Source organism: Rhinatrema bivittatum, chromosome 9 (assembly GCF_901001135.1).
Source record: "Rhinatrema bivittatum chromosome 9, aRhiBiv1.1, whole genome shotgun sequence".
Lineage (NCBI taxonomy): Eukaryota > Metazoa > Chordata > Amphibia > Gymnophiona > Rhinatrematidae > Rhinatrema > Rhinatrema bivittatum.
In genome coordinates, this window is record NC_042623.1 from 180655966 (window position 1) to 180683878 (window position 27913).

The 27913-nt window shown below is 47.2% G+C and overlaps 1 protein-coding gene across 1 annotated transcript; it reads right to left on the bottom strand.

Annotated features, from left to right (window-relative positions):
* Positions 1 to 425: 425 nt before the first annotated feature.
* Positions 426 to 26703, bottom strand: LOC115099600 (5-hydroxytryptamine receptor 3E-like). Its single transcript, XM_029617333.1, has 9 exons — positions 26622 to 26703; positions 25878 to 26041; positions 23904 to 23948; positions 21128 to 21237; positions 12891 to 13060; positions 6085 to 6245; positions 4561 to 4771; positions 2185 to 2409; positions 426 to 694 (listed from the first exon to the last, which is right to left on the bottom strand). Exons 1-9 carry the CDS (start codon positions 26701 to 26703, stop codon positions 426 to 428), a joined length of 1437 nt encoding a protein of 478 aa, XP_029473193.1.
* Positions 26704 to 27913: the final 1210 nt, after the last annotated feature.

A 27913-nucleotide genomic window follows, 5' to 3' on the forward strand; every position in this document is an offset into this window, starting at 1 on the left:
AGTCGCGTGCAGAAGTCTGGACGGAGATGGCGTGGTCCTACATTTATCAGGGTGGAGTCCTGAAGCTTAGTTCACCTGCAGATATTCAGCGGGAGGCTTTATGTGCGCGAGTCCCACCGAGTATCTGGGAAGAGTTACAGGCCAGACGTTGAACCAGATACATCTGCTGCTCGCCAACTTCCTGAATATTGAGCTCGCATCGTCTCTGTTGCAGGAAGCACAGATCTCTCTACCACTGGGCAGCATTTTAATCTCAACAAATATCTGAATTGGTGCTTCTCTAAAGAGAGGATAAAAGTACCCAAACAACCTCTTGCTAAGCCAGATCCCTGCTGACTGATACCGGACTCTCCATCCCCCTTTTCCTGTTTCACCGTCTTCATCTTCTTTCTGTTTCCCTCCCTTCCTTTCCCCCTGCTTTCTCTCTAGATGTTGTACCAGGCGCACCAGAGGCTGATGATAACCGCAGCATACACAGCAACGGAGAGCAGGTAGAAGCGGTAGAGAAGGGAATCCAGGATGTGAGCGATGCGCACCCACTCCTCCTCCTGCTCCCGCTCCCGCTGCCGCCTCTCCACGGAGCTGCGGATGCCGTGCAGGTCCTGGGAGATCTGCGCCAGCTGCCGCTGGGTGGACGCACAGTGTGGGTGGGGGCCGTGCAGTGCTGGACTCTGCTTCAGCCTTTCCTCGCGTTCTGGAAGGGAACAGGAAAATGGATTACACGGGGAAGCTTCACTGATCGGAGATGCACACCCGTCCCGCATTGCAAAATAAAAAGCTAATAAAACAGCTGCATTGCAACTCCAAGTATTCACAGTAATACAATATCCAGCACCACAGGTTCATGCAGACGAATCTTACTTTTCGCTCTGTTCACCCAACTTTCTGGCACTCAATACCAATAAAACCGAACTACTCATCCTCTCTCCCCCCAACATTCCCACACTCAGCCTTTCTTCCCCCTCGCCACCAGGCTGCCCTCCCACCCAATTTGTCCGCAGCCTAGGCATATGGATAGACAACCACTTTAACCTCAAAAAATTCATATTTAACACTATAAAGAGCGGATTCTTCAAACTCCACACCTTGAAGAGAATCAAACCACTTTTACACACTTCTGACTTCCGAACAGTACTGCAGGCCATGATCCTATCCGAACTGAACTACTGCAACGCTATCCTACTAGGCCTCCCAAAAAATACCCTTCAACCGTTACAACTCCTACAGAATGCTGCCGCCCGCATTCTCACAATTACTCACCGTCATGACCACATCACCCCAGTTCTTCAATCCCTACACTGGCTCCCAGTACACTGCAGGATAATCTATAAATCCCTCACAAAGCCATTCACAACCAAAACATGCACTGGTTCCCTGAACATCTCCACCTCCACAACACAACCAGACCAACTAGAAAACAGCACCAAGCCAAACTCCTGACACCCTCCCCTAAAGTCATCAAACATAACACGATCAGAGAAAGATCATTCATCACAGCAGGTACTTCCCACTGGAACAAAATGCCACCCCATCTACGCCAGGAACCCTGCCATAAAAAATTCAAACAGAATCTGAAAACCTGGCTCTTCAAACTAGCATACCCCGACTAACCAACCATGCCCAAATCTACATACCCCACCCTCACGCCCCTCCCGACTGACACGCCCCTATTGAACTTAACAACCATGACCCCCTCCCTCATCCCCGCCCCCTCATACATCCCTATTCCTCCCTCATCCTCCTCCCCTTTCACCCTCCCCATCATCGTTCTACCTGTTATAACCGCCCGGTAACCTTTGATTAGTTTAAAAAAAAACAAAAAAAAAAAACCCTAGTTCTTCTACTCTCCTTAAGAGTTTATCATGTAACCACCTGTCCCAAGTTGAATTAGTTGTCATAATGTTTATCTACTCTAATTTATTGTAAAGCTAGATAATGTTTATCTATGTTTATCTATTCTAAATTATTGTAAAGCCTGTTGCTATGTTACGTTACATTGTGAACCGGGGTGATGTTTTTTAACGTGCCCCGGTATATAAAAATTCTTAAATAAATAAATAAATAAATAAATATGCGGAAGCAGCCTTCCCAAATGGTACAGACATAGTAGAGCTGGGCACTGGAGCCAGCCACCGACCAGAAATGATTACCGCCAGGCTTTCTAGCAGGGTTTACGCTCCTCACCTAGGTTGTTCTGTTTTACGGTGGAAGTGGCAATGGGGGGCTTCTCCTTCTGTTCCAGAGGTGCTTTGTAGCAGACCATTCTGGCAACCAAATCCACAACCAGCGTCTTCACCCACGCTGGGATTCTGGTGCCATGCACTGCACCACGGTGAAGGACGTGGGTTATAATTACTGTCTGCAGGAGGCTAATCACCAGGAGGGCCAGGCAGACGGAAAAGTAGATACCTAGAGAGTCCAAAACAGGAAGTCTAAGTAAGCGCCATTTGAGATAGCGTGCTCTGTGTATCTAAAAGCCAGGGCCGGGCAGCGCTGAGCTGAGAAGATTCTGAGCTGGTAGCACCCAGCCTAGCCATTCAGTGCTGACAACAGACGGGCGGCTCTTCCTCCGCGCAGCCATGCGATGTCAGAAATGGAACGGCCGCACCTCCAGTGGCGGAGTTGCCTTCTCTGCAGCAGTGCAGTGCCCCCCCCTTGCACTCCTGCCAGTGCACCTCTGCCAGTGCAGCACCTCTAGCTGGCATTCTTCAACCTATAGCATCAGCACCTCCAGCCATGCAGTGCGGCCCCTGGTAATGCTCTGTCGTTATCAGGACTAGGACCAGCACTGCCAAGCAGCTCAGTATCTGCAACACCACGTAATAGTAACAGAGTAGAAGACTCACATAGATATAATCTTCCCGTCTAATTATCTAGTCGTTCCTGTCCACACAGCCAAGGATATGTCCCAGCTGCTAACTGCATAATCTGACCACCTGCAAGGTGCTCTGTCTTTTTCCAGGACAGTTTCTGTCATTTTAGGTAAAGGCGCATACAAAATCCTGCGTTTAGTTCACAGCCAGGACCCCTCCCTCCCCATGTCTAATCCCATAATGATGTGGTAAAGGGGTTACGAGAAGCAGCAGAGCTGTTGTCTGAACATCCAGTCTCCTGGGTCCTCCGTGCACAGGTTCTTTGCAGCTTTTGTAAAGCAGGTGCACAGCCCGTGGATGCTTTTCTATTTGCAGTTTTTGCTGCCCCCTCCTAAATGCTTAACCCTGATTCTTTTAGTAATGAAACTTACCTGCCCATCGGCCAAGCTTTCTCACATCTCCTGTTCTCTCCAACGCGCCCACTCTCTGTTGCACATCTTAACGTTATTCGCAAGAAGACAAAACGTTTCTGCCTGACCCCTCTGCAATTATTGTTCACAAAGATATTGAACAGAACTGGCCTGAGGATTGGTCCCTGGTGCACTCTACACATCACCTCTCTCTCCTCGGGCTGAATTCCAGTTACTGCCCCCTCTGTCACCTCTCCCATCCCTAGACTGCTCCCTTTATCTATGAGTCTCCTTTGTAAGGCACTAGCGGAAGCTTTGCTGAAAGCCAAGTGCCTGTCCCCAGTTCAGTCCTCTGACCCCATCTCCCCCCAGGTAAAAGCATGCTGTCTCTCATTCTGCTGTCTCTCATTCTGCAACCCACCCTACGTCACTGGCCCAGCCTTCAGAAGGTCGCCCGTTCACTTTGCCACCACCAAAGTCAGAACAGCCGATCGGTAGTTTCCAGTCACCTTTTATAAAAAGGCCCTGCAGCTTCTTTTCTCCAGTAATGCAGGTCCTCGCCCGTCTTCAAGGAGGCTCTTGAATGAATCCTTCAGGAGCTCTCTGAGCGCTCTTAATATCCTAGGGTGTGAATCCTGTCCTGTTCCAGAAGGGCACGGCCTCTGCTCTGCTGCCATTGGTGCCCTTGCTAATGATCGATGGCCTTCTTCAGGAATACTAAACAGAAATATTCAGCATTTCTCCTCATCTCCTCTCAGTCTCACAATCTCTCCTCTCGCTTTACCTTCTGAGCTCTATTTTCTTCCGTTTGTATCTTTTTCCATCCAAAGCGCTTTTCCCCCTCTCTTTCAGGTTTACCAAATATTCTTCCCTCTGCTCCTCTTTTTCAGGTTCCTTTGTATGTTTTGGATGCTAAATCTTTTTTTTTTCCCCCTTTAAGCCTCCAAATTGGTCTCTTTTCACCTCTTACTTTTATTTCTTTTGCAAGATAAAGATCCTGCTGCTCTTTCTACAGCTCCTCTTGCTTTAATGCACTGTTCTTCCTGGGACCTGCCAGCTCCTCCTCAAGGTACTTCCTTCCCCTTTAACCAAAGCTGAAATCCAGGACTTAGGCCTGTGTGCGACTCCTTTCCTTCTTGGCTGTCCCGTCGGGTGTTTGATGGCTGCTCAGGTGGGCCACGTGTACCTGGACATTAGAAACACTGCGTCTGGTTCCAGATCCCGCTGCTCGTTCTCTAGCGCAGGCAGATGAAGACAGAGGTTCAGAAACGGTTTTTGGTTGGTTTTTTGCTAGATGCTCATGACATCGGGCGACCTCGGTTGGATATTGTTTTTACCTATAAGTGGGGTGCCGTTGGTCGTGCTGGGAAGGAGGTCATTCATGATCAGCAGGAAGACAGTGTACCCCAGCAGCAGCGTCATCTTGAAGGAGGCCCTGTCTGTGCCGTGGGGAGGCAGGTAGAAGCTCAGGATGTCGATCACCATCAGGAAGGCACTGGGGATCAGCAGGTTCACCACGTACAGCAGAGGTCTCCTCTTAATGATCACCTGCAGGAGGAATCAAGATTACATTCAAGGCCAGTACAGTGCTACACTTTTCACTACCGCAGCCTAGGTTCCAGTATCGCTTCAATTACAAGTGAATTAGGTAGGTTTTGGTATTCGTGCTCAGAGGCATTAAGTGTGATTATCACAAATTCATCACACAGTTTAGCACAGTCTCTGAAGTATGTTTTGTAAATCAGTTTCCTTGTTATAATCGTAGAAAAAATAGGGGTCAGCCTTTTTATTGGACTAACGCCATCCATTAGTGACAGGTGGGATTGTGCTATTCTGATGAGGGGAGTTGAACTCTGGAAAGTTCGTCACCGATATATTGAGTTAGTCCAATGTAAAGGTCTCACCTACAGCATGTTGATTGACCTTTAATTCTATGTATTAAGTAGATTAATACAGCACCCACAATACTTCAATAACTGTTCACAGAAGTCATGAGAAAAATCACAAAAGCCTCATGCTGGTTCTGGTGAGATAGTGTTCTGCGAGCGGGATTCTCCAGGTCCAACCCAATTTAGTGGGCTTAAGGTGGAGCCCAGGGGTCTGGACTGATCCGAGTACGTACGGGGAAAGGAAAATTGGTCCTTACCTGCTAATTTTTGTTCCTGTAGTACCACGGATCAGCCCAGAGACCCGCCCATGGTATGAGGGGCGGAGGGTCGTCTGTATTTATTTGTGGAGTTATTGCAGAATTGTTAGCGCGTCACTATGTTGTTTCACTTTACTCGAGTTTCTTTCCCAGGATGTTAGTGTCACCACCTTCCTGTTCGCGGGGTTTCGGGTGGGCTGTTAAACTTAGTTGTTTGGGTTGGTATCTTGGCTTGGATCTAGGTCCATACTGAGGGACTGCAGGTGGCACACTTGGTTATGTAGCAGTTTCAACAAAACTTTGTCTCCATCTGCTGGCAGGGGAACAAAATGCAGGAGTCTGGACAGATCTATGGTACTACAGGAATGAAAATTAGCAGGTAAGAACCGATTTTCCTTTATCCAAATAACTAACTTAGATAACTTAGCCTTGCCTCGGAAAGCCCCTGATTTATCTGGATAAATAATCATTGCCCCAAGTAATATGTAACCGGTTAGAGGGACAGGAAATTTCAGTCTTTGTTCAGGTAACTTTCTTCTTAATTGCCCCGTGCTTCTTGTACGATTTACAGTCACATAATAACTACTGGCGTTCATTTCACCTTTTCTTTAGTCTTTTTTACTTCCCTTGAAAAGGGCAACTAACACCCCCTTCCCCCCCCCCCCTCACCAAGAGGGGCAACATGTGATGGTGATCTAAAATAGACCCTGCTTACCCGGAAGGTGATAATGTCCCATTCATCAACACCAAACTTCAGGATGTCCGGCACTCCCTCAATTTTTACCAACTCCCATTCACCGCTGGTCTCCAGGTACTGCTTGGAGTTCTCCGAGATCTGCTCTATTGGCAGGGCCAGCCCAACACGGATATCCTTCACTGGAAAGGGGCAAAACAATCTCACAGCAAGGGGGCTAATGCCCCATCTGAACACCTCACGAGGGCATAAAACCGGCACACAAACAGATGCTGGGTTTATTTATTTATTTTCACTTATATAAATCACCTCCTAATCCCAAAAATCTCAAAGCAATTTACAATTTTTTACCAAAACATAATAAGGTCGATATTTAGCACTACTTCGCAGGATAAATAGGAACGTATCTGGCTAAGTGGGAGCCGCTGGATATCTGGCAACGTTCAGCGGCCGCCACATAGCTGGATAATTCACTTATCCACCTATGTAGATAACCAGATTTCTTTGACTATTGGGCCCAATAATACTACAACAACATAAACATGTTAAACATTTCTTAAGAATCCTCATACAAAAAAAGCATACAAGATATAAACATATTAAAAGTTTAAAATTAATCATATTAAAATATCATTAAGATTTTTCATAGTAAAACCAAATATATCAACTACTCCTAAAAAAACCCCGCAAATATTTGTCCATGTAGTAAGTTTAGTACACCTAGCACAACTTTACTCAGATGCAAGAATTCCTCTTCACCCAGCCCAGTGGCAAAGCCAGAACTGATTTTTTGGATTGGTACTGTTATGTTTTGCTAGGGAAGTGAACCCTGGGCCGAGGTGAGAGATGACTCCGTCACAGGGAGGAGCCCTGTGTGCCTCACCGTCGGTAGGCATGGTCTTAGAGGCTTAGGACACAATTGTAAGAGAGACTTTATTATAGAGGAGAAAGAGCAGAACCCGTGGAGCGGGGAACTGCAATTAAAGAACAGTTCTGGAGTAGAACCCGTGGAACGGGGACTGCAGTAGAGACACAGTTCTTGAGCAAGGGGTATGTCCAAGGTGATACCTCAGATGTAATATCCGGTAGTGACCAGCGGAGCAGGGTACGCCAGGCAGCCTTCTCAGTAGTGAAGCAATTACCTCCGATGTACAGATCCGGTAGTGGCCCGCAGTGTGTGGTTTGCCGAGGATGACTGTACAATGATGGTGATGCTGAGGTAGTCAGAGGTACGGAAGCTCAGAAGGTTCCTGAAGAAGTTGAGGCAGAAATCTGCAGCGCAGGGTATGGTGAAGCGAATCCTGCTGAGAATGCGGTAGTGGCCCAAGGCACGGGGTACACCGCAGGGAATCCCAGCAAGGCTTGGTAGAATTGAAGTACGAAGAAAGTACTCATGAGACTTGGTTCCAAGGGATGTCCTGAGAAGTAGAACAATCAGGAGTTCAAAGGCAGGAAGGACCTCCGAGGAATGGATAGCCTAGGAACGCGGAAGAGCCCCTGAGGAGCGGGTACTCAGAGCGTTCACACAGCAAGCCAGGAACTGGAACCAATAGTCCAAGTGAAGTGGATTCAGCAATAAGGAAACTCCTTGTTAACTCGTCAGTGCATTGGGCCATGATGTGTACATAGCTGGCCCATGCACGCGCACCTATGTGACTCCAGAAGCAAGATGGTGGTCGGCAGCACCCACACCGTCCCGGGAACACCAGGGAGGTCGGCAGTGACTAGCGGAGGCCACCACTCATCCTAGATTTGATGGTGCAGTGAAAAAGAGGTGAGCATGAGAGATCGCAGCCGTCTGTGACCGACGGGCACAACAGTACCCACCTTCTTAGGGCCCCTCCCCGGGGGTTTTGGTTTCCTAGGATGGGAAACGGGGAGTTGCCGGATCAACTCCTTGTCAAGGATGTTGCTTGCAGATTCCCAACTATTCTCCTTGGGACCAAATCCTTCCCAGGATATGAGGTACTCCCAGCGCCTTCCGTGTTTTCTCACATCCAATATATCCTCGACCTGATAGGTAATGTCCTCTTCAGCTGTAAGAGGTTGTGGTTCAGGTGTCTTCCTTGAGAATTCCAATAATATGAGAGGCTTGAGAAGGGAGATGTAGAAAGCATTGTGGATGCGCAGAGAGGCAGGTAACTGTAGGCTGTAGATGATGGGACCCAGGCGGAGAAGCACTGCGAAAGGCCCAATGTATCTAGGTGCAAATTGGGCAGTTTTAGGCAGATGAAGCAGGTACTGAGCTATACCTTGTCTCCAGGTTGAGACTGTGGAGTGGCTCGGTGGTGAGCGTCGTAGAATCTTTTGGCCATCTGTCCAGCCTTCTGAAGAAGTTCCTTGGTGCGCCGACACCTGGGCTGCTGGAGACAGTACTGACAGCGGAACTGGTAGAGGAGGTAAAGGTTGTCATCCATAGACAAGTTGAAAGGGTGATGATCGTGTAGACGCTGATGGATGAGAATTCAATGCAAATTCGGCCCATGAAAGCAACTCGGACCAATCGCTTTGCCTGGAATTAACATAGGCTCTGAGAAATTGTTTTAGTGTGCGATTTGTTCTTTCAGTTTGTCCGTTTGCTTGTGGGTGGTTAGTGCTTGTGAAATCCAGAGCGATGTCAAATTTTCGGCATAGAGCCATCCAAAACCTAGCTGGAAATTGGACCCTTCTGTTGGAGAGGATATGTCTTGGCAGACCATGGAGACAAAAGACATGACGGATGAATAGTTTCGCCAATTTTGGAGCCGAACGTAACCCAGGTATTGCCACAAAATGGGCCATTTTAGAAAAACGGTCAACTGTGACCCAGATAGTGTTATTGCCGTTGGACACTGGTAGGTCAACTATGAAGTCCATAGCAATATGTGTCCACAGTTCAGTTGGAGCGGGTAGTGGCTGAAGACGTACCCAAGGATGACCCGGTGGTGGTTTCTGTCTAGTGCAGGTAGGACATTACTCCATATAGGCCCGAACGTCTTTTTTCATGGAGGGCCACCAGTAATACCTTTGTAGAATAGCTAAGGTTCGGGATTGTCCGGGATGACCTGCGAGTAGGGAATCATGGGCCCATCAGAGTATCTTCTTCCAGAGAGTCTCTGGAACCACCATTTTCCCGGCTAGAACCGTGTGAATAGCAGAGAGAAGTACCCTATTAGGGTCGATGATATGACGCAGAGTGTCAGGAACATCTTCCGTAGAAAAGGAATGGGATAAGGCATCCGCGCGAGTGTTCTTGTCCGCTGGGCGGTACTTCAAGAGGAAGTCGAAGCGGTTGAAAAATAATGTCCAACGGGCCTGTCTGTGATTCAGGCATTATGCGTGCCGCAAGTATTCAAGGTTTTTGTGGTCAGTGTAAACCATGATTTGATGTTGAGCGCCTTTGAGCCACGGGTGCCATTCCTCAAACGCCAATTTAATCGCTAAGAGTTCCTTGTCTCCTATCCCATAATTTTGTTCGGCTGAGGAAAAACGCTGAGAAAAGAAGGAACAGGGATATAGGATATGGTTGTCAGTGTGTTGGCTAAGGACTGCTCCTATCCCGACGTCTGAAGCATCTACCTCAATGATGAAAGGTCATTGGGGATCTGGGTGGCGTATAAGAGGCTCTTGAAGGAACGCCTCCTTGAATTTTTGGAAGGCGATCACGGCTTCAGGGGACCATTGAGAAGGATTAGCTCCTCTTCACATCATGGCAGTAAGAGGCACGGTCAAGGTGGAATAGTGATGAACAATCTGTAGTAGTTGGTGAATCCGAGGAATCTTCTCAGAGCTTTAAGTCCAGTAGGTTGGGGCTAGTCTCGAATATTCTTGGTCTTTTGTGGATCCATCTGGGATCCCTGGCTGGATACCACATAGCCTAAAAAAGGAACGGATTCTTGGTAAAAAGAGCATTTCTCTAATTTGGCATATAAGTGGTTGACTCTCAATCTCTGGAGAACCCTCTTGATGTCCAATTGGTGGTTCTGGAGGTTCTGGGAAAAAAACAGTATGTCACCAAGATAGACTACTACTCAGGTGTAAAGCATGTCCCTGAAAGTTTCATTCATCATGATCCTCTGGTGGATCCTAGGTCTGCAAGTTTCCTGGACAGATAGGACAGGTGGGAACAGCGTGACCAGGTTGTCCACAGTACATGAAAAGGAGGGTCTTTTCTGGCGACGCCTCTCTTTAGCAGATAAATAACTGCGGCCCAGTTTCATGGGTTTTTCTTCAATAACGGGTACCGGCGCAGTCTGGGTAACCGGTGGTGGACGAGAGCGAGGAACCCCCAATGGCATCTTCTTGGAAGCTTTAAGCTCCGGTGAGTGCTCACACAGATGACGATCAATATGTCCAGCTAAGTCAATGAGAGTCCAAGTGATCAGGAAGCTCATGTGCCCCTAGCTCATCTTTAATGCGAAAGTTAAGGCCTTCCAGGAAAATAGTCTGTAGGCAGTCCATGTCCCAATGTAGTTCCGAGGACAAGGTTTTAAACTCAGTAACATGGTCAGTTAAAGAAAGTCTGGTTAAGTACCAGACATATCCGACTTCGCATTCTGTCATAGAGATTTGGTCCTAGATTCATCCTAGATTTCACCGTTACCAGACGCATCGGACCTGTTACATATCAGCTTCGGCTGCCTCTTACACTGGGTATACATAATACATGCCATGTATCACTTTTAAAGCCTGTGATTTTGTCTTGGCCTGCCTGGAAGGCCCCCGAGCCACCTCCTTTGGTGGCAGAAACCAACATGACGTACAAGGTCCACGAAATCCTAGACGTCCACCGTAGGGGCCGCCGATGGGAATACCTCCTTTCCTGGGAGGGATATGGAGCTGAAGAGAATTCGTGGGAGGATAAGACCCTCCTCTTGAATTTTCACCGTGCCCATCCGGGCAAACCCCGACTTTCAGGAGGGATGCATAAAGGGGGGGTACTGTCACGCGTGCCGCCTGCGGCAGCCCCGCAACACAGCCCTCTCACCTTCTCAGACAAACTCCAGCTCCTGGCTCCTCTTCGCTGGTGGCGGTGGGCCGCCAGCTCCGACCTCGGGTTCCCTCCAGTGCCTCTGGCCCTGCCACGATACTAAGTGTTGCCAGCCAAGATGTCCCTGTTCGTTGGGCCTCTCCGCGTGGCCCGTGCTATGCCAGACTACTGCTCAGCTTCTCGCCAGCCCCGGACCTTCGCTACGCCTGACCACGCCTGCCTTCTCCATGCCCTGACCATTGCTTTGAATGACTACGCTACAGACTTTCCTGTTGCTTGCCACAACTTCCACTTGCTGCTGGCTCTGAACCTCACCTGTCAGAGACGCCTCTCTTCACCTATCCTCTGGACGTGGACTTACAAGGCTTAGGCCTTCTTTTGCTTGAGTGCCTCCAGTTACCTATTGTTCCTTTGGCACCTGAGTTCCAGTACCGAATCCTGTCCGGGATAGGACTACATCTACCGGCTGCTGTCTATGGGCTGAACCACCTTCCATCTCTAGCTAACCTTGAGGCCCACCTAAGTCCTGCCGGCCCCAGCACCAAAAGGCTCAACCCAAGGGGGAACGAGGGCTGGTATAGGTGAAGCTCCAGCGGCCTCTAGCTTCAGCCCACTCCACCTGCTGACGGTGGGGGCCCGTAGGTCCTTGCCTATGGATTGCGTCAACCCACCTCAGCCCAAGGGTCCATCTCCGACACAACAGAAGTCATCATGGGAGCCTATGAATGGTGACATTAGCAAGTCTATTAATCTCTGTCTCCATCTTCTGGCTAGTGGACATAATCCATGCATCTGTTCTAGTCTGGCTGGACTCAAGGAAAGGAAATCATCAAGTAAGAACTAATTTCTCCTTTGCAGGCATATAGAACTTTGTGTCCTTTACTGCATGTAGTTTTCTTCCATTTTGTGTCTATGGGAAATAAAGCTTAGTAAATAGGCACCTTAGATTGTAAGCCTGCTGTGGCTGGGAAATACTTACTGTGTGGGGTAGATTTACAAACAGCGCGAATTGGCGTACTTTTGCTGGCGCATCAGGCGCAAGCAAAAGTACGCGGGATTTTAGTAGAAACGCGCGTAGCCGCTAAAATCCTGGATCGGCGCGCGCAAGGCTATCGATTCTGTATAACTGGCACGCGCCGAGCCGCGCAGCCTACCCCCGTTCCCTCCGAGGCCACTCCGAAATCGGAGCGGCCTCGGAGGGAACTTTCTTTTGCCCTCCCCTCACCTTCCCCTCCCTTCCCCTACCTAACCCACCCGCCTGGCCCTGTCTAAACCCCCCCCTTACCTTTGTCGGGGGATTTACGCCTCCCGGAGGGAGACGTAAATCCCAGCGGGCCGCTAGCGCGCCGGGACGCGACCTGGGGGCGGGTACGGAGGGCGCGGCCACGCCCCCGGACCGCCCCGGGCCGTAACCACGCCCCCGGGCCCACCCCCAAAACGCTGCCGACACGCCCCCAAAACGCCGCGCCGACCGGGCCCGCCCCCGACACGCCCCCGACATGCCCCCCTCGCCAAACCCTGGGACTTACGCGAGTCCCGGGGTCTGCGCGCACCGGTAGGCCTATTGAACATAAGCGCACTGGCGCGCAGGGCCCTGCTCGCCTAAATCCGCCCGGATTTGGGCGTATTTAGGCGAGCAGGGCTCTTAAAATCCGCCCCTATATGTATATAACCACCTTGAGCTGCCACTAAAAAGGTATGAGCTAAATCTATATTAATAGATCTGATAGATAAGTGCCATCATGCTGATTGGATACAATGGATGTATTATTCTGTATATGGTTTTGGAGACAGACAAGAGTTCCTGCTGTTTTCTCGTTACTCCTCCTTCTGTCTTTTGATACCACTGCCTTTTTACCTGTGTGCATGTAGGAACCAAAGGTCAGAGAGCAGTTCTGCACATCAAAAGGGAAGTTGAAGATGCCCAGGTTACAGGAGCTCACAACACGCATCATGCGATCATAGCGAATCCTGCCGGTATGGTTCACGTAAACATACGGTGTCCTTTGTGATTTGTCTTCATCGATGCTGCATGATAGAAAGAGAGAGGGCTGATGTTTTCTCTAGATGCCATCTGAGGTGTGCTGAGACACTAATTGCAATGGGAGACAGGAAGGAGGAACTGTGATCAGCCAGTCACATAAAGGGAAGATCTCTTAGAAAAATGTCCCTAGGATAAGGTTTTAGGTGATAAGGTGATAATAAGATATTACCACAAACCAATGCAGCTCCATTCACAGAGCAAGTTGCTCTTATCTGTGCCCTTCTCCTCCATCACCAACTCCTGAATTTTCCCTCTGCTACACTGTGTGCCTGGAGCAACCTTCCTGAGATGGCACATCATGCTCCTCCTAAGGTCCCACTGGTGATTCCAGCAGGGCCATAGTGCACTTCCTCTTTCTCAGAGCAGCTCCGCCGGCGATTCCAGAGAGGCTGCAGTACTCCTCTTCTTCCTAAGGCCCTGCCGGCAATCCCGGTGGGTCTGCATTGCTTCCGATGACATCAACAGGAGGCAGTACTGGCAGAACTAGGGACACCCTTCCAGTAGCGGTGCCTAATGGCTGAGGCTTCTGGAACCCTGTAATCAGGAACCCTAAATCTGGCCACTAGGTCTTGCTGCTTCATGATAACTGACTCCTCCTCTCCTCCCCCTCTGCCTCCATAGCATCCCCAGTCCCAGATGATCTCGGGTGCAGAAGGCCCAGTCTTGGAGTTATTCATTCAGGTCCCTTTGCACAACACTGCTGCTGAGCCTCCAGGGCTCGGACCTCCTATTTGTTTTGTCTGTATGTCTTCACTGGATTGTAAATGCCACACAGTACAATGCTGAATACATTGAGTGGCACCCTAAAGTTAGCATGTGGGGTGCCCCAGAGATCAGTGTTATCACTTATGCTATTTAATCTTTAGCCTCTTTGGTGGTTTTAACTCAAGATCTTGAGTTTAGATGTTTTTTTTATACCCTGATGACATCCAGGCCTTCCAGGATTCAGATAGCCCAAAACAGCCGGGGAATTTCAACGAGTATCTAGGCTCTCTTGCTCTTGGCTTTTGTCCCATAAACTAAAAGTGAATCCTGGTAAATCATTATGGGTCTAGAAGAAATGTTTGTCTGAACCCTATTCTGCAGATGCTCCCCAAGGAAGTGGTTGCTACTCTAGGAATGAAAATTGGTTCTAGTCTTACGTTTTCAAACTAAATTTCTTCCCTTGTATAGGGGTCCATCTATTATCTCCAATATATTCGCAGAATGAAGCCTTTGTTAGAACGATGTGAGGCTGCAGGGGTTGCTTTTATTATTGCAACACTCGTTTTCAGGGTCTTCCAATGTCCTCCATGAAGCAATTATTTTATTACAAAATACTGCACCCAAATTGATTTTGGGCTCTAAGAAGTGTGGTTATGCGACTTCATTGCTTGTAGAACTTCACTGGTTGCTGATTATCAGCAGAGTGAAGGTCGAGATTCCATGTCTGGCTTTACAAGAATTCTGTAGAGGACATCCAAAAATTTTGGCAGATCTTATTTGTGCAAACCAACCAACCACAGCCCGGCATTCTTCTGAAGCTGATCTGTGGAGATTACCAATCGCCAACAGAGATTAGGTAGAGTCAGCCAGAGGCTCTTGTTTCTCTGAGAACTGGCATCAGAACCAAAGTCCTAAAAGTAGGAGGCGTTCAAGTGTAACTTGCATCGCATCTTTCGAGCAGAAAGACAAGGGGATGCCATAAATGTGTTTGAAACAGAGAAAATTCCAGAGCACAGGCATCTCTGACTACCTCCAGAACCCACTGATCTGAAGTAATCTAAAACCCATATTTGGTAAAAGGCTGACAAGTGACCCCCTATCTCCTGAATCGAAAACTGGGTTCCCAAACCTTGCGTGTGAGTTTCAAATATCAGTACTCACACCAGTGCTTGAGTCTTTAGGACCTCTCTTATTTACCTGAAAGGCCTGAAACCAACTATAGGGCCTCAATTACTGGTTGCCTAACAACTTTCCCTCTATTTATTTGCCACTTCTAATCTGATAACAGTTCCTTGATGGAGTGGAATGCAAAGCCCCTTTAGACTTATCCTCAGGCAATCTAGGCAGCTTAGACTCCCCTAAGGACTTCACAAACTTCTCTAAACCTTCACCAATCAGACAGCCTCCCTTAAAGGGAAACTTCACCAACTGGGTCTAAGAAACGGAATGCGCAAGCATTTTATTTATTTATATAAAGCCTCGTCATGATCCTTCCTCCTTTAAAACTCACCTCCGGAGAGTCCCACTGCACAGAAAGTGAAGCAATTTGTTAGGCAAGACTTCCCTTTTTTATTTAAACATTTTTATATACCGACAATCGTTGGGAACATCTCATCGGTTTACAGATAACATAATGCAGCATCAAGCTTTACACGGAACTCGGAACCTACAGGCTGGGTAAATCCATGTTGACTGTGTCCTATGAAATCATGTCTTTCTATATGCTCTACGATTTTGATCTTGAGAATAGTTTCCACTATGTATCATCGGGTCACACTAGAGAGATAACGTTCCTGGATGGAATAAATGATAGCTTTATGGAGCAATTGGTTCAGGAACTGACGAGAGAGGGAGCAATTTTAGATCTAATTCTCAGTGGAGCACAGGACTTGGTGAGAGAGGTAACGGTGGTGGGGCCGCTTGGCAATAGTGATCATAATATGATCAAATTTGATTTAATGACTGGAAAAGGAACAGTGTGCAAATCCAAGGCTCTCGTGCTAAACTTTCAAAAGGGAAACTTTGATAAAATGAGAAAAATTGTTAGAAAAAACTGAAAGGAGCAGCTACAAAAGTAAAAAATGTCCAAGAGGCGTGGTCATTGTTAAAAAATACCATTCTAGAAGCACAGTCCAGATGTATTCCACACATTAAGAAAGGTGGAAAGAAGGCAAAACGATTACCGGCATGATTAAAAGGGGAGGTGAAAGAAGCTATTTTAGCCAAAAGATCTTCATTCAAAAATTGGAAGAAGGATCCAACAGAAGAAAATAGGATAAAGCATAAACATTGGCAAGTTAAATGTAAGACATTGATAAGACAGGCTAAGAGAGAATTTGAAAAGAAGTTGGCTGTAGAGGCAAAAACTCACAGTAAAAACTTTTTAAAATATATCTGAAGCAGAAAGCCTATGAGGGAGTCAGTTGGACCGTTAGATGATCGAGGGATTAAAGGGGCACTTAGAGAAGATAAGGCCATCGCGGAAAGATTAAATGATTTCTTTGCTTCGGTGTTTACTGAAGAGGATGTTGGGGAGGTACCCGTAATGGAGAAGGTTTTCATGGGTAATGATTCAGATGGACTGAATCAAATCACGGTGAACCTAGAAGATGTGGTAGGCCTGATTGACAAACTCAAGAGTAGTAAATCACCTGGACCGGATGGTATACACCCCAGAGTTCTGAAGGAACTAAAAAATGAAATTTCAGACCTATTAGTAAAAATTTGTAACTTATCATTAAAATCATCCATTGTACCTGAAGACTGGAGGATAGCAAATGTAACCCCAATATTTAAAAAGGGCTCCAGGGGCGATCCGGGAAACTACACGGTTAGCCTGACTTCAGTGCCAGGAAAAATAGTGGAAAGTGTTCTAAACATCAAAATCACAGAACATATAGAAAGACATGGTTTAATGGAACAAAGTCAGCATGGCTTTACCCAGGGCAAGTCTTGCCTCACAAATCTGCTTCACTTTTTTGAAGGAGCTAATAAACATGTGGATAAAGGTGAACCGGTAGATATAGTATACTTGGATTTTCAGAAGGCGTTTGACAAAGTTCCTCATGAGAGGCTTCTAGGAAAAGTAAAAAGTCATGGGATAGGTGGCGATGTCCTTTCGTGGATTGCAAACTGGCTAAAAGACAGGAAACAGAGAGTAGGATTAAATGGGCAATTTTCTCAGTGGAAGGGAGTGGACAGGGGAATGCCTCAGGGATCTGTATTGGGACCCTTACTGTTCAATATATTTATAAATGATCTGGAAAGAAATACGACGAGTGAGATAATCAAATTTGCAGATGACACAAAATTGTTCAGAGTAGTTAAATCACAAGCAGATTGTGATAAATTGCAGGAAGACCTTGTGAGACTGGAAAATTGGGCATCCAAATGGCAGATGAAATTTAATGTGGATAAGTGCAAGGTGATGCATATAGGGAAAAATAACCCATGCTATAATTACACAATGTTGGGTTCCATATTAGGTGCTACAACCCAAGAAAGAGATCTAGGTGTCATAGTGGATAACACATTGAAATCGTCGGTGCAGTGTGCTGCGGCAGTCAAAAAAGCAAACAGAATGTTGGGAATTATTAGAAAAGGAATGGTGAATAAAACGGAAAATGCCATAATGCCTCTGTATCGCTCCATGGTGAGACCGCACCTTGAATACTGTGTACAATTCTGGTCGCCGCATCTCAAAAAAGATATAATTGCGATGGAGAAGGTACAGAGAAGGGCTACCAAAATGATAAGGGGAATGGAACAACTCCTCTATGAGGAAAGACTAAAGAGGTTAGGACTTTTCAGCCTGGAGAAGAGACGACTGAGGGGGGATATGATAGAGGTGTTTAAAATCATGAGAGGTCTAGAACGGGTAGATGTGAATCGGTTATTTACTCTTTCGGAGAAAGACTAGGGGGCACTCCATGAAGTTAGCACTCCATGAAGTTAGCATGGGGCACATGCTAACTCCATGAAGTTAGCATGGGGCACATTTAAAACTAATCGGAGAAAGTTCTTTTTTACTCAACGCACAATTAAACTCTGGAATTTGTTGCCAGAGAATGTGGTTAGTGCAGTTAGTATAGCTGTGTTTAAAAAAGGATTGGATAAGTTCTTGGAGGAGAAGTCCATTACCTGCTATTAAGTTCACTTAGAGAATAGCCACTGCCATTAGCAATGGTTACATGGAATAGACTTAGTTTTTGGGTACTTGCCAGGTTCTTATGGCCTGGATTGGCCACTGTTGGAAACAGGATGCTGGGCTTGATGGACCCTTGGTCTGACCCAGTATGGCATTTTCTTATGTTCTTATGTTCCTGGCACTGAAGTCAGGCTCACTGGTCTATAGTTACCTGGATAGCCCCTGGAGCCTTTTTTAAATATTGGGGTTACATTGGCCATCCTCCAGTCTTCAGGTACAATGGATGATTTTAATGATAGGTTACAAATTTTAACTAATAGATCAGAAATTTCATTTTTTAGTTCCTTCAGTACCCTAGGATGCATTTCTTATAGACTCTCTCACACCTCCCTAACTGCCAAGGTCTTTAATCTGTATAATATTTTGGACTGTTCAAAGGTTTGGACACTCACTGAAGAGAAATTTTAAATGGATGTTTGGACAGAACCAGTTTCTGGCTCTGATCAGATAAAAATGCCCTGTGTTTTCCTGGTTGAATGCAGTAAGTTTGGTTATTTTATTGGTTATTCCCCGGAAGACCTTGACTTTGAAGGCAAGAGAGATTGTTTTAATTTCATATCTTGTTACATAGAATAGTGGCAGGTTGAGTACAGCACAGGACACTGTAAGGGACGATGTCGCCAAGCCTTTTGTTCTCTGTCTCTTCTTGCTGATTGGGGAACATAACCCATGTATCTGAACTGGTCTGACTGGACTCAAGGAAAGGAAATCAGGTAAGTGTAAATTTCTCCATTCATAATTCAATAGAAACAAACAGAACACATTTACAACATAAAAATAACATTACAATTTATTTATCTACTAGTAGTAAAAGTCAGTCCAAGGACAGGAAAGTACTGTGAAATGCAGGACATGCGTAATTGAGATGTGTGGTAGTAGAGCGTGCTCTCTGAGCTTAGGTAAACTGAAAAATATCGAGATCATTCAAACACCAGTAATACTCAAAAACAGCCAAAAAATTGAACTAGCCAAAAAAGTACGGAACCTTGAAATAATAATGGACCCAGAAATAAATCTAAAACAACACATATTGCTAAAAGTAAAAAAAAAGGCTATGCAAAACTCATGATCCTCAGAAAACTTAAACCACTACTAACATCAAATAATTTCAGAACAGAACTTCAGGCTCTAGTTTTCTCCAGCACTGTCTACTGTAATGCACTTTTACTAGGACTCCCAAGTACAACTCTAAGACCTCTACAAATACTTCAAAACACAGCAGCAAGAATACTAACCAGAAAAAGAAGGAGGGACCATATAACTGAAACCCTAGCGGAATTACATTGGTTACCCATAGAACACAGAATAAAATACAAAGCCCTATGTACCATACATAAACTAATACATGATGAAAAGGCAGACTGGCTAAACACTGCACTAAGAGTACATGTCCCACACAGAAACCTTCGTTCAGCGAATAAGGCTCTCTTAACCATTCTTTCAGTAAAGACAGCAAGACTAACCCAAGTGAGAGAGAGGGCTCTATCCTTAGCAGGCCCCACCCTCTGGAACACAATGCCGGTAGAGATCAGATTACAAAACGATCTCAAAACCTTTAAGAAAAGTTTAAAAACCTGGCTTTTTAAACAAGCATACTATAAAGAGACCGGAGAATAGAAAAAAATACAGGAATAGGCAGAAGAGCACCGACACACTGCACTACTCTCAGAATGTGCAACGCTATATCACCACAAACATAATTGTAAAATACAGAGAATGAGAATTTTACCAGTGATTAGTACCGTAAAGGCTCACCTGGGCTTGACCTACTTCACTTTTCAATTGATTGCTTGTTTTTTTGATATATTGTAACTGAACCTTTTGCGGCACCTGTTAGAATGTACTAGAGTATGCACTCAGTCACCTTATTTTATGTGCCAACATGTAAACCGTTGCGATGGTATTTAACTTAGCGACGGTATAGAAAAGATTTTAAATAAATAAATAAAAACAGTAGTAGAGTAGATTGACTATTCAGAGACAGAAAGAGAGGAATAAAGCTGGAACATATAGCCAGAGAGAGGGGCGGAGCTCAGTTTCTATATATTGTGGTAGAGAGTGGCTTGACAATACAGAGAGAAAGAGGCGGAGCTGGAGAGTACAGGGAGGGAGAGGGGTGGAGCTCAATTTGCATATTGGGCATAGGGGTACAGGGCAACTTTCCTCATTTTTATAGTTAGAAAAAGATTTGGCAGGAGCAGGTTTCTTGGGTGTCTACCAGGGCTTTAGCAATGATAAATAGTAGTAGCAGTAGATAGTTCAACCCTCTCCTAGACTTGAGCTTGTAGTTTTTAATATCCCTTGGTAGAGGCCCTCCCTCTGTACGGCCCCTTACCTCCAGACGCTCCTGGCTTAGCGGCTCACAGTTTTCTGCAAGCTAGGACCTGGTTAGAACCATCTGCACGTTCTGAAGCCTTTTTATAGGCCCATGCAGCCAGCGCTTCCTGCGGGTGCAGACTGAGGACGTCACCTCTGCTCTATAACCACAGCAACCCAGCAAGGGGTCTCTACCGTGCTTGTGCCTGCCGTAGTAGTTACTCTCCTGCCTCATCGTGTGCCATTCTTCCTGCCCAGCCCTGCCCTCCTGCCTCGTTTGTGTCTGCCTGGTCTTCGTCGCCTTGGCTGTGACCTTCAGTTTCTGACTTAGGACCGGACAATCGACCTCGCCTGGAGTTCGAGTGCACCATGCCTGCTGCAATCCTGGCCCGGACGCTGACCTTGCCTTGCCTGCTATGACCCTTACCTAATTTCTAAATATGTCTTTTTCTGCTGCCCCCAGCTCGGACTCTCAGGCCGCTCTCGCTCTGCTGCTGGCCTGCAGCCTGCCACATGGGAGAGAGCCCCCTCATGCTACACTCTCCTCACACTGGCCACTCTGTCCCGCATCACCCCCCCCCCCCCCCTCAGCTTTAAAATACGGGAGAGGAAAGATAGTTTACTCAGAGCCTATATATATCCATGCTGACCTCTGTGGTTCTCAGCACGGGATTGTGTAATACCAGACAATACGAGAATCAGTCAGGAGGAGGAGGAGGAGGAGAACTAATCTGCACTTTACGGAATATAAACCCTCCTCACAGAGATGATATTTTATATATTTCTCTGCACATAGCAAGAGACATCTGAGAATGCGACTTACAATTCATAAACAATTATATCAGGAGTCCACAGGTCTTCTACGGGCAGAGAGATCTTCTTGATACCCCCGCACTGAGCCGGATTCCAGGTAAGAAGCTCATGATCCCAGTACTGAAGGAAAGAGAGATGGTGGGGGAGGGAGGGTGGAAGAACGAAAGGGTAAAGACAAAGGAGGTGGTGGTAAGGTAAAAAGGAAGGGGTAGGAAGGATAAGGAGAGAGAGATTTATTTTCAGATTGTAAAAATACCGTTATTGGACTAAACAAAACTCTGCAGTCTGGGGATAAAACGGATAGAGATTTTGGAAAGAAGTGATTGCTGGAGAAATCGTGTGCTGAAAGTTCTGTTCTGCCGCCTCATTCAGGTCACTGTCCTGTAATCACCTTGACACCACTACATTTAAATCCTAGCAATCGCTGCTCGGGCCGATGCCTCAGAGTCGCTGCTCACGGGAGGCGTCACAGCAAGGACACCAAACCCGGGGTGCACGCATCCTCTAGCCTAGGGCCCCTGGTCACTGCCCTGGCTGAAGGAGGGAAGGGTAGACATGGGGGGGAAGGACTGGAGAGCTGCGGGGAAAGCTTCCTGGTCCATAGCCCTATCCGGGGTAGGTCCTGATTGAAGTGGAACAGGAGAAAGCAGCTGCTGGGAAGCTTGGGGTGATGCAGGGCAGTTCTCATATGTAGTGGGGGGACTGATCCCGAGCTGCAAACATCTGAACCAAAGCAAGATGCACCATGGTGAACATTACAAAGATTCATCTAGAAATGGAGTCTGACATCTTTCTACTTAATCTATAGCCAGGAGTAATTTAATTAAAGACTTGGAGAGACATCAAACATGCATAGCACAGCTTAGGGCTGCTAGGGTGCTACTTGTCCAGGGTACCCAGTAACGTTCAACAGTTGGCCAAGAGATGGGAAGAGAGAAATAGTGCAACCAGGGCCAGATTTACCTGTTAGGTAGCCCTAGTTGAGAGGCATCCCTTCCAAAGGTAGGGGAATCCGAAGATGAGCCATAATACTGCAGTGAAAGGAGCACCTCTTCCCTACCTACCCAGGCACCAGCAGTGCTCATCGGACTCGCTCCTTCAAAGGGACGGTGGTGACCTGGGGCCAGTTCTGTTTAACAGTGATCCAAATGCACTGTTAAGGGGGCGGATCTAATGGGATGCTGACACTCAGACTGAGTGGGGCTTGGGTCCCCTTAGGCTGGGGTCTATTCTTCCTTAGTAGAAATCAGGTCTGAAGTCTGATTACAGTGGGTCCTAGAATACCAATACACCTCCTACTGAGAAAACAAAACAATCTGGAGTAATCCATAGACAAAATGGCAGCCTGGGCGAGGTTTGTTTTCGGTGCCATCCTTCTCTTTCAGATACGTTTGCTTCTTTAAGACACACACTGACTCCAAAGGGCAGCCTGGGGCTAGAGAAGTTACCTGTTGCTATAAATCCTTACACAACAACTACAGGCTAGCAGAACTCTCATCTTGATCCCAGAGGGACCCTTAGCAAATACTGAAGTGACCACAGGTTTAAAACAGAAACTGAACTGGAAATCCCAAGAAGCCAGGCTCTGTATGCAATGCAACACTGGAAAAATAGAAACAGAAATATATTTCTTCCTGCACTGTGCATATTACAAAGAGAGCAGCAGAGATACGCATTGCCCAAAACTGAGAGAGAAAAGCCCACAAAAGAATGAGAAGGAACATCGTGTATAATCCCGGGGAAAAGAGCTAGAGCAGCGAAACATGGTATCCTGCCACCAGACCAGAAATGAAACCTGACCTGGGCAGGAATTGTTTGCTTTTCTTGTTGTAGTCTCTGTACTTTGTAATTTTATTTCACTCTCATTCTTACTATTATATTTTTCTCTTCGCTTTAACCACGTGGAAGGAATTTCTCAGAGCCATTTGCCTGGGTAAATTGCTCTGCCAGAAATGTGCCCTCCCTTGCCCAGGATGGGCGGCTTTGACAGCTCATGCAGTTTTAGGCGTTCCCCGGGAAGGGGGCAGGGGGGGAAAAGCGAATGCATACCTGGGGCTTCTAATAGTACCTGGCACCTACATAAATAGAAACTTGAAAGTACCTGTACAGGTTCTCTTGGAAAGTTAACCACAAGTTAATGTGGTAAAAGTACCTGCAGACAATGTACAGCTTTATGTATTGCTTTGGCAACAGCTGCACAAATTATATCAGAGTAAGAAAGTTCCCTAAATCTGCTATAAAGGGAGAAAAGGAGAGGTCATGAAGAGAGAGGATGGAAAGAGGAGGCAGCAGCCAGAGAAGAGGATGGACAGAGGCAGCGGTCACCAGAGGTGAAGGGAGAGACAGAGGCAGCAGTTATCATGGGTGAGAAGGGGGTGACAGTGAGACAGAGCAGTCACAGGGGAAGAGGTCACTGGGAGTGAGGGAGGACAGAGGCAGCAATCACCGAGGGGCAGAGGAGCACAGAGGAAGCGGTCACTGGAGGTGAGGGGGGACAGAGGCAGTGGTTACTGGGGATGAGGAAGAGAAGGTAGGTGGTCACATTGGGTGAGATGAACAAAGGCAGCAGCCACCAGGGCTTGGGGGAACAGAGGAAAATGTGGCCATGCTTGCCACGTATGAACTGGTCTCTGCACGGCTGGTACTGCATCTCCCACCCCCCTCCACGCAGAAACACGAGTTCACGTCCATGCCCACCCCCTCGCTCTCCTTTTTCCGCTCAGCGAGCAGGGCAGAGGAATTGTAAGAGAGCACTGAAGGACAACAGGACAGGGGCCTTCACTTACCAGTCGCAGCCAGAGGAAGGTGGTGAGGATCTGGGTCTTTTCATTCTGGAAGGGAAGGAGCAGATAGGTCAGCACTTTCAATTCAGGGACTTCGGATTCTGCTGGGGTGCGGAAGTTGAGACACGGCATGGGCAGCACTGGAGGGTGAGGGGTGTGGAAGTTGAGACACGGCACGGGCAGCACTGGAGGGTGAGGGGTGTGGAAGTTGAGACACGGCACGGGCAGCACTGGAGGGTGAGGGGTGTGGAACATGAAACACGGCATGGGCAGCACTGGAGGGTGAGGGGTGTGGAAGTTGAGACACGGAACGGGCAGCACTGGAGGGTGAGGGGTGTGGAAGTTGAGACACGGCACGGGCAGCACTGGAGGGTGAGGGGTGTGGAAGTTGAGACACGGCATGGGCAGCACTGGAGGGTGAGGGGTGTGGAAGTTGAGACACGGCATGGGCAGCACTGGAGGGTGAGGGGTGTGGAACATGAAACACGGCATGGGCAGCACTGGAGGGTGAGGGGTGTGGAACATGAAACACGGCATGGGCAGCACTGGAGGGTGAGGGGTGTGGAACATGAAACACGGCATGGGCAGCACTGGAGGGTGAGGGGTGTGGAAGTTGAAACACGGCATGGGCAGCACTGGAGGGTGAGGGGTGTGGAAGTTGAAACACGGCATGGGCAGCACTGGAGGGTGAGGGGTGTGGAAGTTGAGACACGGCATGGGCAGCACTGGAGGGTGAAGGGTGTGGAAGTTGAAACACGGCATGGGCAGCACTGGAGGGTGAGGGGTGTGGAACATGAAACACGGCATGCACTTTGGCCCACATTGGCTTCCAAAAGTGGCTGGAGGCCTCGAAAACGCTGCATCTGCAGCTCTGGAGCAGTTTTTTTTTAATCGGCCTATAATTAGGGTGACTATCAGCTTAAACAGATTGTCACCTTTAGAAAAATCTGTTCATACTGAAAACGAAGGACCCTATGGATAGGGTAGCTACACGTTTGAGTTCAGTTAATAACTGGTCAGCTTTGAATAGGCTCATACTTAATATGAAGAAGTCTGAAATTATATATTTCTTGCTTAATCTTTTCCTTCCGACATGCTTACAGAACTGGAGTTTGATAGCACCGTATACATTTAGCACAGCAGTGTGGGATTCTGGGGTATTCGTTTTTGATTCTGCGCTTACAATATGGCCTCACATAAAATAAATATGGTGAAAACTGCATTTTGGAAGTCGTGTCAGCTTCACAATTTGAAGCCACTTTTTGGATAGGTCTGATTTGAGAACAATGGCACAAGAATTGCTTTTTACACCCATGGATTTTTGCGGTTCATTGGTGTTTGGATTTCTGCGTAATGTCCTAAGAGCTCTGCAACTTGCTCAAAATGATAAGCGAGACTTTATTTAGAGAACATATTATTACTCCTGTTTTTGAAGAATTGCCCCCTCTCCCTACTGAATGGTGTATTAAATGTAAGGTTTCAGCGTTCATTTTTAAAGCCCCCCGTTTTGTTTCGATACAGTATTAAAGATCTCTCGCCCTGACCGGACGCTGAGATCATCTTCTCAGAATTAATGGACGTTCCTTTGAATTGGTCGTGCATGGGGGTGGCAGGACCCCCAGCTCTGCAGCTCAGCTCTTGATGAGCTTAGGAACGAGACCTCCTTGTTGCATGTTAGGATAAAGTTAAAAGCCTGGTCATTTAGGCAAGCCTTTAGTAACCAATGATTATGATGCACCTCATTCTGATTACACAACATCTTGTGTTCGTGGAGCCTTTTTTTTTTTTAAGTTCGTATTAGTGCTGTCAAACATATCTGGGTAAACTGTTACCGTCATTCGGTGCACTGTGCACCATTGTCCGGTATTTGCTGAATGTAAATATGTAAATCTGAGAACTGGGGGGAGATCATGCAGGTGCGCAACTTTTAAATAAATAAGCGGCCCGGCAATCGGTCACCGGGAAATGTATACGCACCACTCCGAGCACTGCGTAGATGGTGAAAGAGATGTTAGCAGTGGTGGGACGATTGTAGTTCAGGACCGGGCGGAAGGGCTTCTTGCTGAAGACCTCCTGAAGAGATTCGTACGAAGGTCCATTTTCTGATCCAGTGCAAGTCAGCTCGGACGCGACCAGTCGACCTGGAACAGCAATGGAAATCCGGGAATATTCGGGACAGGAAAGCAGGGCTTTTCAGGTGTTTGCTTAACGAGCGATTTATTTTCCGTGTTACCCAGTGAAAATATGTTGTGTTAAGTGATTCAGATGTTAACCTCTCAAGCATTCCTAGACAATATTGCTGTGCCCTTGGAGCCTCTTCAGGAAGCCGTATTTTGACTTTGTGTGGGAACTGTTCACTTCGTCAGCCTTTCACACTCCTTTTTCCTGCTTTGCTGTAACCCTCTTATGATAGGAAATCCAACACTGCCTCATCTACCTGGCTTACATCTTGTAGTGCTCAGCTACCCTCAGAGTTGGAAAACTCTTGTGTATCCTAGACCCATCCTGCTGCAATTCAAGCTCTTTTTTTGTGTTTATAAATCTCTCGCATAAAAATCATTTTATCTTCCTTGTTCCATAGGGAATGCACTAATTTATTCTAAGGAGAGCGTGGTTTTGTAATGTCCATTTCTTGACTAGGAGACTATGGCTTCTTCATTATCCATAAAAAATCAAGGTCTAATACCCCACAAAGACAAAAGTACAAACTGTTTCTCTTACCTTGAATTAATGTGCCCCAAAGAGCAAAGATGAGATATGTGCAGATATCCATGGCCGGCCTGTCCGCTTCTCTCTTTTTCATGCTTCGTCTTGTCTCTCCGTTCACCTCTTCCCTCCCACACTCTCTACTCTTACGGTAGTTCTCCCTCTGCCTCACCTCCTTCCTGTGGCCAGGCGGTTCAGACTCTGCTCATGCACTGGACATGTTCAGGAGGGACATCCAAGAAGAGATATTATTTGTACAGCTGTTGGCGTTTCTCTCTTCTCTGCTCCCCCCCCTGGGGACATTGCACCTCATGGCAGGTGACTCACAGAGTGAGAGGCATCTCATATGATACTCTTATTAATATGTTGTCTTTGGAGTCCTGAAGGACCCTCCACTGCTGTTTACTAAAATCTTTAAAATAAAGCCCAATTAACACATGCAGAGAGGTTCAGTCACGGAGTCCCATGTGGAAATGTGACCCCTCACAAACACCATGCAGCGGGGATTGGATTTACCACAGAAACTTGAATGAAGATGCTGAGGGACGGGAAGCTCCTTACCTGTCAGGAGACTACTTTTTTCTGGCTTGTGTGATGATCTCTGTCATTTTCCAAGGATGAGCTTTAAGCATCCAGTCGGATGAATCTAGAAGTGGGTTATGCACCTCTCCCAGCAGATGGAGACGGAGCAAACGGACGCGGCTATTTTATAACATGCACGCCGGAATCTAAAATCCGAGCACGTATGTGCGGGCAGGTCGGGATTCACGCGTGCAGGGGGGGGGGAATTTTAAAAAGCAATGCGCGGCGACATGCGTAGGCCTTCCCCAGTTCCCTCCCAGTTCTCTCCAATTAAGGAGCGGACTGGGAGGGAACTTCCCTATGCCCCTACCTAACCATCCTTCCCGACCCCTGTCTACCCTATTTTTTTTGTTTGGTTTTTAACTTACCTGCTCCTTGGGAGTAGAAGTAAGTTTTGTATGCCAGCTGGCTGTCGACGCGCACTTCCTCGTGACAGGGACTAATGGCCGCTGTTGTGGCCAGCCTCCGACCCCCCCCCCCTCCCCACCCCCAGACTCCACACCCGTCCCTTTTTGTTGGCCCGGCCCTTCTGCTCATACTGGGAGATACACGCGTGGCTGGGCCCTTTTGAATATGCGCTTGGTGTGTGCAGGGCTCATCCACGTGCATATCCTCCAGTTTTTACATATGCTGGGCTTTTACAATTCGGGCATTAATTTTTTATGGTGCTATCCTAGGGTTGCCTAGGTGTGAGATACCTAAGTGTTGGATGCCTAATTTTTGGA